We start from the raw sequence: 19,350 nt of genomic DNA, 5'->3' as shown, positions 1-19,350 counted from the left end.
ATTTTATTAAAAATTAGTACTTTTACCCCTTCCCAGTCAATACAAAGACTTTAGAACATTTACCATATGTAACTACATTTATCCTCTCCTGCACTTTTGCAGTTCTTTCCATGTATTTCAATTATATATATGGGTATGTGTGTGTGTATACATTTTAAATTCCATCAGATATATTGTTGTTTTATGAAGTCAGTAGTCATTGAGATTTACTTATATATCCTCCCTTTCTGTTATTTTTCATACCATACTCTGTCTGTATGCTTTTATCTGGGGTCATTTTCTTTCTGCCTGAGGGTTCTTTCCATTAGTATATACAGCTGTTGACAAACTCTTTTGGCTTCTATTTTTCGGGAAATTATTTTGTCTTTATTTTTAGTGATCCTATAATTCCATCTAGGTAGTTATTTTTATTCAGAACTTTGAAGATATTGCGTTGTCCTCTGGCTTTTGTTGCTTCTTTGCAAAAGTCTTCCATTAAGTTTTATTTTTACCCTTTTGAAGGAATTTTTTCCCCCACTCTGGCTGTTTTAAACGTTTTACTTTTGTCTTTAAGTTTTCAGCAGTTTTACTATGATATGCCTGGGTGTGGTTTTCTACTATCCTGCTGGTGTTTATAATACCTACTGAATCTCTGGTTTAGTGTCTTTTATCATTTTTCCAATTTTGACAGTCACCTCTGCACATTTTGCTTCTCACTCCTTCCATTCTTCAATTCCAGTATGAGACATTTTTACCATATCTTATGTGTATCTTATGTTTTTTTCTGCATTTTCCATTTTTTCTCACCATGCTTCAATCTAAAAATGATCTTTTAACTGTTAATTCTCTGCTATTAAACCCATCTATTAATTCTAAATTTCAGTTATGTATTTTTCATTCTAGAATTTCTTCATTTTTTTTATGATTTTCAGTTCTCTTATAAGATCTCTACCTTGTCACTTAATTTCTTAATTATAGTTATACAAAATTCTATGGCTCATGAGTTCAGTATCTGGTTCTCCCAATTTCTGTGAACCTGGATAAAAATTTCTTTCCTTTCACTAACTTCTAACTGAAATTTAGCATTTCCTTTAATTATGAAAGTAGGCAACAAAGTCACAGGTGTACCTGCAAATTTCAGATGCTTTCATATCACATTACCATTGTTACAGGTATACTGAAAGATATATTGTTTATGATCATCACTGCTTTGAAATTACAGAAGTTATCAGACCTGCCTCTAGGCCTAGTTACTTGATACATTAGTGTAGAAACTCCATGTTATGTCACAAATTTTTTTAAAAAAATATTTTTATAGTTATTTCTTTATGAATGATTTCCATGGTGTGTCTAGTGTGTTTTTTTAAATGTGTTTAAAAACATGCTAAGAAGGGCTCCATAGACTTCAGACTATAAAATAGTCCAGGCCAACAAAGTGGTTCTGTACAGAATAGGTCAGATTGTATCATTTCTCAGCTCAAAATGCTCTAGTGGGTTTCCTCTCATTTCTTCTAGAGAGCGTAAAACCAAGGTCCTTTTGGTGCCTTACCTGGCCCTCCATGATCTGCACCACCCCACTGGCTGCATTCTGACCTTATCTCCAACTCCTGTTCTTTTTGCTCATTCTACAGCCACATTGGGAACATACCAAGTATTCTCTTGCTGCAGGTCCTTTCTAGTAACTGTTCCCTCTTCTTGGAACACCCTTCCTGAAAATATCTCCATAACCTACTACTTCAGTTACCTGATAAACTATTCAGTCACTTACTTCCTGAGCACTCCACTTAAAATATTTATTCCTGCCCCCTTGGTACCTACTGTCTGCCTTCCCCATTCTGTTTTTCTCTGTACAGTTATCACAGTCTTTCATATTATGTATTTTACATATTTATCAGCTTAGTATTGATTTTGGGAGGGGGTCTTACCATAGGCTTCTGTTACTGGCGGGTTGGACCTTCAGCAATAGTTAGGTCACCTTTGGAGAGCTGTTGTCATTCCCATGCATAACTTCCATCCCTGCTAGCACCACTGTTTCATTTATGAGCCTATTGCATTAAGAGTGGAGTGGACGATGGCAAAAGCTAGCTAATGTCAACTGAACTGGCCAACTAACTTTGCATGGTTGTTCATTGCCTCTTTTAAGGTTGATGCTCTCTGGGGTTAACATGTGATACAAAGAGCTTCATTTTTGGTGTCCACTTTCATATGTCTGTCTATGTGGATCTTCCCCACATCTCCTTTTCTCAGTCTCCTGATCTTTTCTAGGTTTTATCTCTCATCTCCTGGAGAGAGTGTTTCTAACCAATGTAGTTTAGACATTTTGCTCACCTGACATAGTTAACATGCTGTCATGGAGATCATGGACCAGCATGAATTTCTTTGGATTGTCCAGGTCCCTTGGGACTATTTTAAGACAATGGACTAGAAAATTAACATAGCCCTGGTTCAAGCATGTAAATACATGCTGCTGTTGATTGACATATGAATGTCAACTGCTTTTGGTCTTCCTTCCTAATAGAAGTAGAAACACCTGCTTTAGGGGATCAGTGACTGCATAGTACTCACCTGACAGAGAGCAATAACCCTGTCTTTATATGCTGCTAAATGGGCCCTCCGACTTTCAGTCTGTAGTCTTTAATTGGTGATTAATCATCTTCAGCCTTTCATTGTCTTTCTTTTTTGCGCTGACTGCCCCTAGCAATAGCTACCCAGTTCCATAGTCCTTTCAATTACTTCCTTTCCTGTACCTTTCAAATGCCTGAAGTGTTGCACCAGCCAGTGCCTTCCCTTTGACCAACAGTTTTAGCAGTTGCATTTGTGCTGCTGCAGCTTATCAGGGACTATGTACCACCAGTGATGGGGTCCTCATTGCTAACCAGTCAGTGACTGACACCACTGGAGCGGACTTCATAGGTCTACTTTTGCTACCAAGGCTCTCAGGTTAGGTTCCCCCAAAACATTTCGAAGCTTCAGGATTTGCATGTAGGAGGTTTGTTGAGGAGTGCTTCTGGGATCAACCCCTAGGAGAGAAGGTGCAGGGAAACAGCATTAGGAAGATGGAGGAACTGAATTGCCAGGTAGTTGCAACAGCAGCCTCAGCTGATTCCCACAGGGAGGTCTGAAGCTGGAATAACCCTTCTGAGATATTCCCGATTGAAACAGAGGGCTGGACCATTTTACTGCACATTGACCAGTCATTGACTGTGGGATGCTTTGGGATGGTAACATAACCTTGGATGAGGGAGTTCTCTGTGACTCAAGGAAATTCCTGAGGGTTTAGTTTAGTTTTAAGCCACCAGCAGGCCAAATCCTGGAAGCTTGGGGGAATGAGTACTTCAGTCCTGAAAGGATCGATCCGGGTGGCACACCGAAGCATTCACTACAGCCACGTGGCAAGATCACTTTCAGTGGGGTGGTGAGGGTGGAAAGGATACTACAGTGCTAGAGAAATAAGGAGGGAGATGAAAACTTGTTTAGATAGCTTAGCTGTGAAGGGGAGGAGAGAGAGGGAGAGTAGTCAGAAGTTACTGAGGAGACTGGAAAGGGGTGGGATCCAGAATATAGGTAGTAGATATGCCTGGGGCAGGAAGAGGTTCATTTTCACTGTTGTAATCAAAAGGAAGAAGCAAGAGAGGCATTCAGAAGCAGATATGTTTATAACAGTAATCAGAGGATGTTGAGGCAGTTCTTATATGTTTCTCTGGGAAAGCAGGAAGAATCAACAGCTATAGAGGGGGAGTAGCTTGGGTTGAAGATTTAAGGCGAGTAGAGAAGATTTTAATAGATTGCTATGGAGAGTGGGAGGAGAGCTTAACAGGGTAGGCACTGGTGTTGAGGGCCCATTTGAGGTTGATGTTCCTGATTTTGTAGAATTAACAATTTGTGGAGTTGTGTGACTGTTTTTCTGACAGTGCTTAATAAGTGAAAGTATAAACATGCTCAGTGTCTTACCAGATTGTCTTTTTTTTTTTTTTCCATAGCCATCAGATCAAGTCATTGCAGTACAGTAACACAGGAGACATGATTCTTGTTGTATCTGGAAGCTCTCAGGCCAAAGTGATTGACAGAGATGGTTTTGAAGTAATGGAGTGTATAAAGGGAGACCAGTATATTGTAGATATGGCCAACACCAAGGTAAGTATGACACAGAGTATTTTAGTGAATTTAATTAATTCAGTACACATTTACTAACAGCTTGTTGGTGCAGCCGTAATTTACCCCAAAAGTTAACGTCTTAAAAATAATTTATTATTTCTTGCAATTTTGTGCATTGACCAGGAAGTTCTTCTGCTTCATAGTGTCCGCTGGGGCACTAGGATAGTTGTAAAGTCCAAAATGGCCTCACTCTGATGGTTTACAGCTGGTGCTCTCACCAGTGGCATTTCTTTCTCTCTTCCTCTTTCCCCTGCCCCTTCTCTCTCTCTCTCTCTCTTTCTCTCTCTCTCTCTCACATACACACCCGCACACACACACACACACACACGTTCTCTCCCTCCAACCCTGCCCCCTTTCTCCTTCCACGTGTCTAGTTTGGGCTTTCTCACAGTGTGGTAAACACTTAGTGTGGTTTAACTTGCTGCTTGGTGACTAGGTTCCATGAAGGATGAACATGGGAACTTCACATTCCTTAAGGTCTGGTATTGAGTCTTACACAGCATCATAGGACCAGCCCAAATTCGGGGAGAGAGGAGATAGACTTCACCATTTGGTGGGTGAATGGCAAGATCACATTGTAAAGTATCAAAGTGGTTGGGAGATACGAATGCAGCCATCTTGTGAAATACAGTCTACCACAAACCTACTATGTACTAGGCTTTAGGACAAGAATGAAAGAGGGTCCCATCAATCTTTTTATGTAAAGGATTTTAGTGGTATAATGATATTTTTAAATTAATGTATATTAAATATCAATTAACTGTAGTCCCAATAATGCTATGAAACTTAATGGCTTATTTATAATTGCTAACATATATATGGGTTGGCTGCTCTTGCCTGGGCTTGGCTCCAAGCTGCAGATAGAGTGTAGGCTTGTCCCGTGTGACTCTGTTCCTCCTTGTACCAACAGACTACCTGAGGGCATGTTTTTCTTATGGTGATGGCAGAAATACAAGAAGGAAACTCCAACTCTGAAAGCATATTTCAAGCCATTGCTCATATCATGTCCACGAACATTCCACTGACCAAAGCAAATCACATGACCATGAATAACATCTGGTCTCTAGTAAGAGGAACTGTAGTACCACATGTCAGAGGTTGTGGATACAGGGAGGGATGATGGATTGGGAACAATAATGCAATTTTTAATTTAGTGACCACACTGTGCAGCACTTTGTGCATTCTGGATTTTAAAAGGTTTTTATTATGCATTATATCAAGTCTACCACTGTATGAGTGGAAATTAAGACTTTATGTAGTTTTTATATGTTGTAATATTTCTCTAAGTAAATCTCTCCTATACATCAATAAAAACGATTTAAAGATATGTTAAAGTGTCAGTGCATATGGCTGATGTAGAATTTTGAGCCTTCATTTGAATTCTGATTTTCACTCTCTCTTCCCCTCCTATCTAGTACCTTCTTCTAGTACCTTTGGGTTGTGCCTAAGTCAACATCTTACATGAGATTTGATTGTCTAAGAAAATACACTCGATCCTCATTATTTGTGATTTCTGTATTTGCAAGCTCACCTACTTGCTAAAACTTTTTTGTAACCCCAAAATCAATACTCACAGCCCTTTCATGGTAATTTTCAGACATGCATCTGGCAGAGTGGCAAAAAAGCATTTGATCAAGGCGATGCTCCACCTTCTTCTTTCAGTTCTCATGCTGTAATCAAGTGTCCTTTTGGAGGTCTATTTAGTGCTACATTTTTCTTATTTTTGTGCTTTTGGTTGGTGATCTTGCTGTTTAAAATGGCCCCCAGGACTGAATTGCTGTAGTCCTGTCAAGTGTTACCTAAGTTCAAGGAAGTCTTTGATGTGCCTTATAGAGAAAATACATGTGTTAGATAAACTTCATTCAAGGAAAAGTTATAGTGCTGTTGGCTGTGAGTTCATTGTTAATGACTCAACTATATATGTTAAATAAAAGATGTCCTTAAACACAAACATACATAAAACAAAGTTATGTATTGATTGGTTGACAAAAATGTGACCAGAGACTTGCAGTAATCTAATCCTGTATTTGATAATTCAGTGTTTGCAGAACTTTGTAGACCATAACTACTGTGAGTAATGAGAATTGACTGTAATCTATTTTAGGTGCTCCAATTGAGCTATTGGAATAAATTAATACAGTGTGTTCCAAACTGCCCTCTGCTGAAGCCTAGTGAAATGCCTCTTAATCCTAATGAGGATCACAGTCTCATGCCTTTCCTTTTGTTTACTGACTGTTTATTGAGTGTCCAGTGTGTGTTAGATGATTCAGACAGCATTCAAATATAATTTAAACGTAATGCTATATGCAATTATATTGTAGTGGTGGCTTGAATAGTGTTTCTTTTCCCCCACGTATTCCACTAGAGTTTCTCTCTCCTCATCTTAAAGCCATTGCCTAAGGATTCCACCAAAGATGTTGTTTTGAGGGTGATGGTGATAAGGAAATAAAGCAGATAGGGCTCCAGATCAATCTCTCTATCTTAAACTCAAATAGTTCTGTTTTTATCTGTTTTATTTGAAGCCTTTGGGAATCTAAAACTTTATTTAAACAATGGGTTTGTGGAAAGGAAAGCTTTAAAAGCTCTTACTGAACTTATTCTTTTTTAGTTTATGGTTACCATAGACAATTTTGCTTAAATAACATGAAGAAGAGAAGTTTTTGCCAGTTTCTAAGCTCTTAATGATTTCAGCCGCTCAGGGCTTCTTGCATTATAAAAAGACTAAGACTTTGTGGATTTAGGTTTTAGCCAAGAAAATTTCAAGAAGAAAGAAATCTGGTTGGTTCTGTATCTGGCTGTTTCTGCAGTTTCAGAAATATATATATATTTATTTCAGAAATATATATTACATATAGTAAGATTATTGGGAAAGTAGGACGAGGGTGTATAAACAAATCTATGTAGAAATGTAGTAAATTAAAATATTAAGTTAATTACCAATATGCAAAAAACAACTATATAGATTGTAACTAAATATTAGAACTCTCCCAATCTTGTCTAATATCATCTCTACTTTGATTTCAAAATCATGGTTAATATTTACTCTCTCCATTTTCCAGAAGCAAATATAATTAACTATTTGTTTAGGAAACATTACTTGTAACTTAATTGTAGTCTTTGGCTTGAGTGATGGGTTTTAGAAATGCAAGAATTATTATTTGAAAGAAGCAGATTTCATGGGACACTTTTTCTTAATTTCTAAGCTTCTTTTCTGATTCCAAGAGTAATTATTAACTTGTGGCTTTACTGGAAAGTTCAACAAGTAGGACATTAAAGGAAACTATTAAATATATCTGATCTATTATGATAAAATATTATGTACTTCAAACATAAACAGGCCTTTCTAATTAGATTATTAAATTGTTATATCATTAGATTTTTATCTCTAATCTTTGTGTCTTTGTGTGTATGTGTATATTTCTTTTTAATGTGTACCTATAGTGGTACTGAATTTTTTTTTTTTTTTTTATAAATTTATTTTATATTTGGCTGCGCTGGGTCTTCATTGCTGCACATGGGCTTTCTCTAGTTGCAGCGAGCAGGGGCAACTCTTTGTTGCGGTGCAAGAGCTTCTCTTTGTGATGGCTTCTCTTGTTGCAGAGCATGGGTTCTAGGCACGCGAGCTTCAGTAGTTGTGGCATGTGGGCTTAGTTGCTCCACAGCATGTGGGATCTTCCCGGACCAGGGCTCGAACCCGTGTCCCCTGCATTGGCAGGCGGATTATTAACCACTGTGCCACCAGGGAAGTCCCTGAATTTTTTTTTTTCTGTTACATACTGCAACACAATGCATTACAGGGAGAGTATTTATATTTATACCTTTAAAAAATGGTTTATTGGGTTTCTAACAGTAATTCTTATTGACTGTTAAAAATTTGGAAAATAAAAAAAGAAAAAATAATTCTACTACCCAAATACAATCACTATTAAGATGTCAATTTCTGTATTTTTTCCTTTATGCATCTGAAAAAGATTTTTTTCTGATCACACCAGAACCTTTACATCATTTATTGTTTGGAGCCACATTTTACATGTTCTGCAGTCTTGGGATTGTACGCCAGTGCCTCAGGGCCTGTAGTGGGGTGGAATGAGAGGCCTTAGAGTGTGAGTGAGGGGCAGCGGGCCTCCTCCTTCAGCCAGAGAAGTTCCAATTTTGTCTGTTTTATTGGAGAACTGTTGGAGTTCTCTATAAGATATCCTTTGAAAATCAGGTTCTGCTGTGTCTTTAGAATATGAAGGTCACTGATCTGGGGTTCCTGGGATTTATTGGTTATATTATCTGGGAAAATGGGACCTTACTTCTTCAGGTTTAAGTCATTAGGAAAGTAGGACAAGGATAAACAGGAATCAACCCTTAAACCATTCAAAAGCATGCTTTAAAAACTGTAGTTATATTGTCATCTAAAACTTATTTATTCTAAATGAGAATGTTAGTACATTACTTCCAATCAGAGAGTGTTTTTCTTTTTTTTCTGTTCTTTTTTTTTTTGACCGCGCCCTGTGGCATGTGGGATCTTAGTTCTCTACCACGGATCAAACCTGCGCCCCCTGCAGTGGAAGTGCGGAGTCTTAACCACTGGACCCCCAGGGAAGTCCCAGAGAGTGTTTTTCTCTATTACTTTAAACTCTTAGACATATACTTTGCCTTCAGCCTTTTTCTTTTTCAACATTAAAACAGTTCTGTGCCATTTATTTCATAATTACTTGGCTAAAGTGGGAGGGGACAGGCTCAGGGGACACCAGAATTCTTGAATATTTTAGTGGGCCATCTCTCTGTGAGTGTACTTTAATTATGGAGATTAGAAGCTTTATAAGGAATTCTGGGGAAAAGGTATTTTCAAATGCTGTATTTATATTTGAATAGTACATGTAGTTATTCTGATATCCAGCCACTCGAGAAAATTGCCCTTACTATTTGGAGAAGAAATATTTTAGTCATGTCCTTTTAATGGTAAATATTGTTTCTTAGGAGTAAAATATTGTAAACTGTGAGTTCTAGGTATATTTTTATTTCCTTAAGCATTTGTAACTGATGGTTTTAACTGCAAATATAAACTCTAAAAAATGCAGTGATTTAAAGTACATTGTGTTTCTTTGCAGTTTCTGAATATTTCCAGAGCTTTTTATCTAATAGAAACTCCATAACACTGGTTTCTATCCTTTTGACATATCCCCGTCATTTGGGGGGTACTTTCTTACATTCTGGCACAACAAAAGTTCCTGGCTCACCTTGTACTTTTCTGTTCTGATTTCTCTAGCATTCCATGGCTCTTTTGAATAGGGAATTCTATTTACAAATCAACATCTGGGCACTGGATATGTTCATTGCTGCTGAGGTGTTAATGCTTCTAGACTATTTCAGAAGACAGAGCTGGGGCTGGGAGGATAAACCAACCAATCAAAAAATAAACAAAATATATTAAAAAATCATGAGTTCACCCTGATATATCCAATTCTAATGCAACTTCCTAGCCTTTCCCCATTCCATATTTGTATTTCACTTCTCCAGTGAGAAACTTGGCCTCCAGCATCACCAGTATATTTTCTCATTTCTTCAATGGTATAGTCCATAGAAAGTAATTTCAGAATTGCTACACACACAGTCCTTGTAGGAAGAATTCTAAGAAGGCACCCAAGATTCCCTGCCCCTCCCCTTGAGTGTGGATGTGACCAGTGACTATGATGAGATACTTCTGTGATGAGGTTATATTGTCTGGCACAGTTGTCTTTAAGAAAGGAAGATTAGGGCTTCCCTGGTGACACAGTGGTTGAGTCCACCTGCCGATGCAGGGGACACGGGTTCGTGCCCCGGTCTGGGAAGATCCCACATGCCGCGGAGCGGCTGGGCCCGTGAGCCATGGCCGCTGAGCCTGCGCGTCCGGAGCCTGTGCTCCGCAACAGGAGAGGCCACAACAGTGAGAAGCCCGCGTACCGCAAAAAAAAAAAAAAAGAAAGGAAGATTATCTTCAGTGCATCCTGCCTAATCAGATGAGCCCTTAAAAGGGATTGGGCTCTTCCTGGCAAAAAAGGATTTTAAAATTCGAGGGATTTGACTCAAGGGGGATTCTCTGTTCAAGGCTTTGAAGATGCAAGCAGAACCTGAGTGATGAAGTTGGGTGCATAGCTATAGCCAAGGAGATTTCCAAGCAAAATGTTGAAAGTACTGCCTGGTTTCTTCTTGCTACTTATAATAAAATATGAGAGAAAAAAGGTAAACTGAGAGAAGTCTTGTTAAAAAGTAATGAATACTAGATGATTTAGTTAATTTTGAACCTATCCACATGGCAAAGAATGTTAAAGTGAAGAAATTGCTTCTGAAAGTGTGGCTATATAACCTTTTGCTAAAACCTCAGAAAGATCAAAAGGTCAGAATATTCAGTCACACTAAAGACTCTTTCAAGAAATGAAGCATGTGCCTCACAGATTTTCTCAAACAAAGCAGGTGAGCTCTAGGAAGCTTAAGGAGGTTATTTCTTAGCCATTTCAGCAAGGGCTATGGTTAGAGAAGGGATTTCTTTTTCCCTTATTCTTTTTTTTTTTAAATTTTTATTGGAGTATAGTTGACTTACAATGTGTTAGTTTCAGGTGTACAACAAAGTGAATCAGTTGCACATATACATATATCCACTCTTTTTTAGATTCTTTTCCCATATAGGCCATTACAGAGTATTGAGTAGAGTTCCCTGTGTTATATAGTAGGTCCTTATTAGTTATCTATTTTATATATGGTAGTGTGTATATGTCAAGAAGAGATTGTTTTTGCAAAGATTTGGGGGCATGTCTTTGCCTAATTCAGATTCAACAAGAGAAAGGTTTTCATTTACTGGCTTTGAAGGTGAAGGAATCCATGTGGCAAGGACACAGCTTCTAGATGCTGAGAGCAGCCCCTAGCTGACAGATACAATGAAATAGGCATCTTAGTCCTGCATCCACAGGAAGCTGGATTCTGCCAGCCAGCAACCTGAATGAACTTGGAAACAAATGCTTCCCCAGAGCCTCCAGACGGAAGCCCTACCGACATCCTGATTTTAGTCTATGAGACCCTGAGCAGAAAATTCAGACTTCTGGATTGTGACTGGACTTCTAACTCCCAAAACTGTTAGCTAATAAATTGGAGTTGTTTTAAACCCCTAAGTTTGTGGTAATTTGTTACACAGCAATAGAAAAGTAACACGTTTCTGCAAATACCAAACAGACTAAGTAATTATGAAAGTCCCTGAGGAGGTGGTAGTGACAGAGATCAAACATAAGAGCAGGAATTAGCTTTGAGTGGGAGGAGGGAATTTATTTACACTGGGAATGGAGGGATAAGGATGGGCTCATGTGCAGGTACGTTTATAGGTGGTGAGCCTTAGATAGGCAGTTGAAGGTATCACTGTGTAGTCACAGGGTTATTTCCTAGTTTTGTGTTAGGAGGTGTTGGGATGAGGCCTTATGTAGGACAGTGAAGGCTTAGAATAGCTATTGATGGCGTGAGAGGAAAATTGCTGGAAGAATTATCTACAAATCTAAATTTGTAGATAGTCATTCGGCATATTCGTATGATATCCCTGAGTCTATTCATTAGCCCGAGGTGTTTGAATGGAGTACAATGATGAGGAGGAGGGGGTTATTCCATAATAAAAGTTGTGCATTATAAAAGGACACTCAGGTTTACGCTGAGTGATTGGTTGAAATTTAGGATGTTGAAAAGAAAGTTCTTGATTTCAGAAAAGGAACCATCTGTGGACAGAGTTAGCCATAGTTGGGGCTGCTGAAATATCTTAGAAGAGGTCATTGGAGTTGAGTAGATCAAAGAAGAATGAATCGATCTCTTTGATATCTTCAAATGGTTTTTTAAAATGCTCAGGAATTAGAAAGATTTGGACTTCAGAGTCCTTGATTCCTAGAAGTAAATGACTAAGAGTGTGATGGATTACAACAGGGGTCAGCAGGCTATAGCCTGTGGTCCAAATCCAGCCTGCAACCTGTTTTTTGTAAATAAAAGTTTTACTGAAACACAGCCACGCCCATTCATTTACTATTGTCTATGACTACTTTTGTGCTTACAGTGGTAGAATTTGGGTAGTTGCCTCAATGACCATGTGTCCCAGAAAGCCTAAAATAGTTACTATGTAGTCCATTAGAGAAGAAGTTTGCTACCTCCCAAAATCAAGCTATGAACGTTTTCTCCAGCAAAATATACAGACACAAAATCTTGCTGGCAACTTCAGGAAGTTTGGTGATTACTGAAAGCCCATGAATAGACTTTGGTTAAGAAGAACTTTTGGATTAAGGCTCAAGGTATATTCCCTGATGCACTTCATCTCTTCATAGGAGTTGCTTCTGTTAGTTAGCTCACCATGCCAAGGACATGGGTACTTTCATTCTTGTGGATCACAGAGCCTCACTTCATTCAGTGACTACAAATGGTGCTGCGGTGAGGCAGCTATTTTACAGCTTTTGTCATGAGGCTGCCACAAGGGTATGGACTGACAGGTGTTGATCAGCATACCTCTGTGTGTGTGTGTGTGTGTGCGTGCACGTGTGTGTTAGAGGAAACCAATAGTCATCACGGTTTGATAATGTCCTCTCTGTATGCAAAGTTTAGCATATTATGAGAAACAAATAGATGTCTCATTCTTTCTACTAGGCTCTTTCCAGTTAAGGCTGTTAAATAAAGGAGGGAAAAAAAATTTTTTTTCCAGGGGTGCCTGCCTATGTTTAGATAAAGGAGAAAGAGAGAAAACCTAGTTTATTTGATGAAAAAGTGTTTTAGTCACTGACTCTTCTTTAATAGGTGTCACTTTAAAAAATTTTCCACTAATGTTAGCCGTGGTACTGAATCTGTTTAGTTCCATTTAAGAATCCTTAGTTGAACTTCATTTTTTGTTATGATTAATTTTCGTCACTGTTTTAACACAAGGGTACTTAACATTCCCATTGCCTTTGTCATACTCTTGTCTTTACAAACAAGAAACAAGATTCATAGTCTTTTAGATTTCTTCAGTTTAACTTACTATTTGTGTTCATATTCTGTGTATTCAACAACTAAGGTGACCACATTTTATCATAGTGTTCTATGTAATAGAGATCATCTTCTTTTGGTCCTCTTAGAACTATCCTTTATATTTCAAGATGCTATTTCACCTCTAATCAACAAATATCAATAGAAGACCTGTTTTCTGGAGCCTGCCTTCCAGACCTGTATGGGCTGGGCCAGTTTTGAGGTTGTTGTTATGTCAAAGCATAGGAAGTGGGATTCTAAGAACTGGACTGAGCAGCACCCATTGTGCTGAGAATGGGTGAATCCCTGAGTCTGGGAGCGGGAGAGGAAGATGGTAAACTAGGAATTGACTGGGAGGTAAGCAGGCTCCACAGTAGATTAAGAGACCAGGCGGAGATGTCAGTGGAGGTGGAGCTGAGCTAAGCAGAGCGGGAGAATGAAGGTGTGGAGTAGTGTGCAAGATTGAGGAAGCCAAGGCAGTTTAGGATCTAAGTCCTTGAAGGTAGGGCATATCTTGGGGTTATTGGGGTGTTCCTGCTGTTGCAAATCATGAGCTGTTTTCCCAGAGGCAGATATTTAATGGGGTGAAACTAGATCAGGTACCTATTTACTGCTTGGTATTAGAAATTCTTTGTTTTTTCTTAAATAAGCAAAGACTGGCAAATTTCTATTTTGGAAAGAGCTTAATGGGATCCCTGACAGTCCTATGATTTTACTCTATGAGCCAGTTTAATTACTATCTTTTAATACCTTAGGTGCACAGAATTGAGGGGAACCTAACTCACTTATCTGTTCATGGCGCCCACCCATCATGCCATTCATATCTGGTGGTCAGTTCTCATAATACTGTAACTCTCAGCAGTGTTTGACACAGTTGATTATTCTCTCCTTCTTGAAATGTCTTCTTTACTTCCCCCTTTCCCTCTCACTGTACATCTGTTCCATTGGCAAAACATATTTTACCTACAAAGCTTTATGAATAAAGCTGCTATTAACATTGACATGTAGATAATTTTGCAATTGGAAAGTGTGAATCCTTCAACTTTGTTCCTTTTCATGATTATTTTTTAAAATTAATTTATTTATTTTTGGGTGCATTGGGTCTTCATTGCTGCGTGCAGGCTTTCTCTAGTTGTGGCAAGTGGGGGGCTACTCTTCATTGCGGTGCACAGGCTTCTCATTGCATTGGCTTCTCTGATTGCAGAACACGGACTCTAGGCACGCGAGCTTCAGTAGTTGTGGCATGTGGGCTCAGTAGTTGTGGCTCGCGAGCTCTAGAGCACAGGCTCAGTAGCTGTGGCACATGGGCTTAGTTGCTTTGTGGCATGTGGGATCTTCCCGGACCAGGGCTTGAACCCGTGTCCCCTGCGTTGGCAGGAGGATTCTTAACCACTGCGCCACCAGGAAGGTCCTCATGATTATTCTTTTTTTTTTTCGGTACGTGGGCCTCTCGCTGCCATGGCCTCTTCCGTTGCGGAGCACAGGCTCCGGACGCACAGGTTCAGTGGCTATGGCTCACGGGCCCAGCCGCTCCGTGGCATGCGGGATCCTCCCGGACCGGGGCACGAACCCGCGTCCCCTGCATTGGCAGGCGAACTCTCAACCACTGCGTCACCAGGGAAGCCCCTCATGATTATTCTTAAATTAATATTTTTTGAAATAATAAAATAATAAGAATAAAATAATAATACATATTCTTGAAATAATAAAATGATTCTTGAAATTTTTTGTTATCCTTATTTTCCATGTGAATTAGTTCTCTTAGTTTTCTTTCATCTTAGAGTGTCTGTATTTCAACTTCACTTCTGAAGTACATTTTCTGTACAGTTAACTTGACAGTATTTTTCTCTCAGTACTTTAAAAGTGTTGTTCCACTGTCTTCTGGCTTTCATTAGTTTGTTTTTTGTTTTCAGTTCATTTTGTTGGGCATTCACTGAGGTTCTTAGATCTGTAAGTTTACATTTTTCACCACTTTGGGGAAATTTTTAGCCATTATTTCTTCAAAAATTTTTTGCACCTATCTTCTCTTTCTGAATCTTATATAACATGAATGCTAAATCTTTTGATATTGTCTAATATTATTGACTCTGCTCATTTTTTCCCTATTCTTTTTTCTTCCTATGGTTTAGATTGAATTATTTCTATTGACCTGTCTTCAAGTTCACTGACTCTGTCCTCTGACGTTTCCATTCTACTATTGGGCCCCTCCAGTGAATTTTTAATTTCCATTATTGTATTTTTCAGTACAACCATTTTAAAAAATTAGTCTGTTTTTCTTTGCTGAGCATGTCTATCTTTGCATTTGTTTCAAAAGTGTTTGCTTTCCCTTTTTGTATCATGATTGTAAACACTGATTTAAAGTAGTTTTCTGAGAATTCTAACATTTGGGTCATTTTGTGGTTGGCATCTTTTGTCTTATTTCTTGAGAGCTGATTAGATTTTCCTGGTTCTTTGTATGTTAAATTTTGGATTGTATCCTTGACATTTTGAATACTGTGTTATGAGATTCTGACTCCTGTCTTAAACTTCTGGAGAATGCTAGAGGTGTTTTTCCTTATGTGAATATGTGGTTTCTTTTAAGCTGACAGTCAGTCTGATTAGTTTTAGACTGTATATCTTGACCTGACTTCTGTGAGCTGTTTTTACTTCCAGTATTGGTTTAATTTCCAAAGCCTTTATGCCTTTGTATGCTATTCTGGTTTGTCTCATGTGTGTGTTACCCAGGAGTCTGTGTGGAACCTTGATCGTAGTCTGCACCATCTTGAGATCTCAGTGCTTTCCTTCAGTTGATTCTGACAGATTTTACATATATGTGCCTCAGGAGTGAGCTCAGGACTTTTTGTACAGATTTAGATGATATTTTTCTCTAGCTTTCTTATTCCTTAAGCCCATAATTTTCCCCTTACCCTCTGTTTTCAGAAGTTTTCTGTTCTGGTGTTCTTGCTGGAAAACCAGAGACTTACTCTTTTTGTGCTATGTAGCAGTTCCGATAACTGGGTGTGCCTCTGGGCAAAGCTGGAATGGGATGGGGAAATCAAGTTTTACCTATCCCTCAGCAGCTGCTTCTTTGAGTTGGTGGGAAAAGAGAGTGCTGCTAGTCTGTGTTGGCATTATCCCAATGTAAAGCATAGAGTATCAGAAGGTTTCTGTCCTACAAATGCTACTGTATGGTTGGGAGGCTTAGGCTTACTTTGTTGCTAATGTTGGCCTAGTAGAGGGCATGGAACATCAGAAATGTTCTACCCCATTGAGGTTGCTGTCCTTGCTGCTTTTGGATCAGGGGAGGAGACGCCTTGACTCTTTGTTGCTGGCCTTTCCCTGGTGTAAGGTCAGGAGAGCCAATAGATATCCTCCCCGAAGGGCTTCTCCTGTCACCAGGGAGAGGGCAGTTACTGTTTTGTTGCTGGCAGTCATCTGCTGTAATCGCCTCACAGGGCCCCTGCAGCTGGTTGGGAGGATGAGAAGTGCCACCTCAGAGCCACTGCTTGCCTGGTGTGAAAAGGAGGCAGTCAGTAGTTCTTTGGCCTGTAAAGGCTACTTCCATTTCTGGTACCAGCACTGAGGGGAGACCGGCAGCTTTGTTCCTTGTGTTTGCCTGGCATAGGGTAGGCCAGGTCACAAGAGCTTTGTCTCCCAGGTCCTTCACCACTCTCCCTACCCACCACCCCTACCCTCTGGAGATTGCAACCTTTTCTTGGAACCCTGTCTATCTGCTCTTGCTCTCAGTTGTCAATGTGGGCTGCCCCAGAGCCTATGTTGGGAAGTGAGAAGGCAAAAAACATCCCCCCAGGAAACTCATCACGTCACTGCTCCTTGGGACCTGGGTTCTGTATCCTTTTTGCTTGATCTTATCTACTATTCAGTGTCTTCTGGCAGTAACTTTTAAAATTTTGTTCAGAACTTATTGTAATCAGATGGAGTGATAGGATGGAATGTGTATATTCCACCTGGAGTGAAACTGGAACCTCCTGCAAAATATATTTTAATTCACTGCAGTTCCCTGATAAATATTATGAGCGAGGATTTTAGTACCTGTTCTTGCAGCAGAAGCTTACTCTCCTTGATTTATGTGTAATGAGAATGCTGGAAGGGGTGAATGACACTTGATGTGAAATGCAGGAACAATGCCCCCAAACCATGCTACAAACCTGGTTTGCTGATAAAATCGTGATGGTCACTGCCAGACATTGAATGTCACAGCTTGTACCACTGCTACTGAAGAGCAGGGAACTCTGTCCTGCAGGAGATGCAGTACTGCTGTCCTTAAGGAGAGTCCTCAGGTCTGAATGTTGTGTCTCCCCCAAGTTCATATGTTGAAATCCTAACCCCAACGTGATGTTACTAGGAGGTGGTGCCTTTAGGTGGTGATTAGGTCATGAAGGCAGGACTCTCATGAATGGGTTTAGTGCCCTTATGAAAGTGGACAGAGAAACTTCTCTTTCCCCTTCACCATGTGAGGTTAGAGCAGAAAGACCACATCTGTGAATTAGGAAGTTCGGACACTAAAACTGCCTTGATCTTGAACTTCCCAGCCTCCAGCACTATGAGAAATAAGTGTTTGTTGTTTATAAGCCACTCAGTTTATGGTATTTTTGTTGTAGCAGCCTGAATGGACTGAGATCGAAAGAGGATATCCTCATTGTCTTTGAGTCACAGCTCAAAATGAATGTTGTGGCTGGAGCTCAATTGCATTTCCTGTGTCGTATCTGTAAGGGAGGCTGGCAAAGTTGGCATCTGACTTTTTGCTTCTCTATGAGAGGTAGCCTCTGTCTTCTATGAAGAGTCATTTTTGGGGTGAATTCCCTAAACACAGAATGAGGTTCATGTTCTCCATGGCCAGAAAGAATGACATGTATTTATACAGTCACCCCATTCACACAGCTGCTCAGATCACAGGCATTGGCTTCATCTGTTATTATAGCCCAGATCCAATTCTTTAGGGAATCCTATTGTCTCTGTCTTTAAAATGTATCCCAAATCTTCTCACTTCTGAACACTTTCTTGCTGTTCCCTAGTCCAGGCCACTGTCAGTTTTCACATGAACCACATCAATATCTTCCCAGTTGACCCTCTTAATTCCTCTTTTGTTTTTGCAGCAGAGTTTTCTTCACAGAGCAGCCAGAATGTATTTTTTTAAGTATTTATTTTCATGTAATTTCAAATTTACAGAAAAGTTGTAAAATCAGTACACAGCTTCTTTATACCCCTTTTTCAGATTTACCAATTGCTAACATTTCACCCCATTGCTTTATCTCCCCCTCATCTCTTCCTCCCTTCCTCCCTCGACTAATATACACTCTCCCTCCCCTCTCCCTCCTTTCCTCCCACCTCACTTATACACCCCCCAGACACTCACACGCATATGTATATGCACATACATAAAAATTATGTATGTGTGTTTAATTTCCCCCAACTTTTGAAAACAAGTTGCAAACATCATGCTCCTTTGCTCTTAAATTCTTTAGTGTGGTGTTCCTAATAACATTACATTTTTTTATATAACCATGAATTTAATGTTGATAAAATACTATTTAATCCATAGTTGATAGTTTCATCAGTTATCTTAATGATCTTGTCCCTAATTATTTTCTCCCCAGTTCAATCATCATGCCTTTTTGTCTCCTTTAATTCGGAATAGTTCCTCTGCCCCGCCCCCCCTTTTTTTCACTTTGATATTTTTGAAGACTGTAAGCCAGTTGTTTTGTAAAATGTAGAATTTGATTTTGCCTGTTTTTTCTCATAATTAGAGTCAGGGTACGCATTTCTAGAAAGATTGACCCACAAATGATATTGTACCCTCCTTACTTCCTCATATCAGAAAGTACATGATGTCAGTTGCATCCCAGTATTGATGATGTAAACTTGGATCACTTGTTAAGATGGAGCCTACCAGATTTCTTCTTCACTATAAAGTTACGATTATCTCTTTGTCATTATTAAGCCATTTGCAGGGAGATTTTGAGACCATGCAATTACCCTGTGTATTATCAGACTTTCCTCTATTAGTGTTAGCATCCATTGATGGTTCTTGTCTGAATCAGGTATTACTGTCATGATTGCAAACTGATGATTTTTCTAACTCTATAATTTATCTTATATTTATTAGTATTCTATAAGGAAGAGCTTTCTCTTATTTATTTCTTTATTATATTAATATGCATTCAAGGATTCTTATTTTAGTCAGTGGTTTATAATCCATTACTTTATTTATTTTGATGCCCTAATTGTCCC

General features: G+C 39.1%; 1 protein-coding gene across 2 annotated transcripts in view; it reads left to right on the top strand.

The window, feature by feature from the left end:
* The window catches only part of WDR70 (WD repeat domain 70), a 315,980-nt gene that overhangs the window by 90,413 nt on the left and 206,217 nt on the right, over positions 1–19,350 (top strand). For both annotated transcript variants that reach the window (XM_082623147.1, XM_082623146.1), the window contains exon 8: positions 3,960–4,113. In XM_082623147.1, coding sequence (XP_082479273.1) covers positions 3,960–4,113 — 154 coding nt within the window. The remainder of the gene's footprint in view (positions 1–3,959; positions 4,114–19,350) is intronic.

Source organism: Mesoplodon mirus (genome assembly GCF_964341445.2).
Source record: "Mesoplodon mirus genome assembly, chromosome: 5".
NCBI classification, from domain to species: Eukaryota; Metazoa; Chordata; class Mammalia; order Artiodactyla; family Ziphiidae; genus Mesoplodon; species Mesoplodon mirus.
This window is presented reverse-complemented; position numbering and strand designations above follow the sequence as displayed.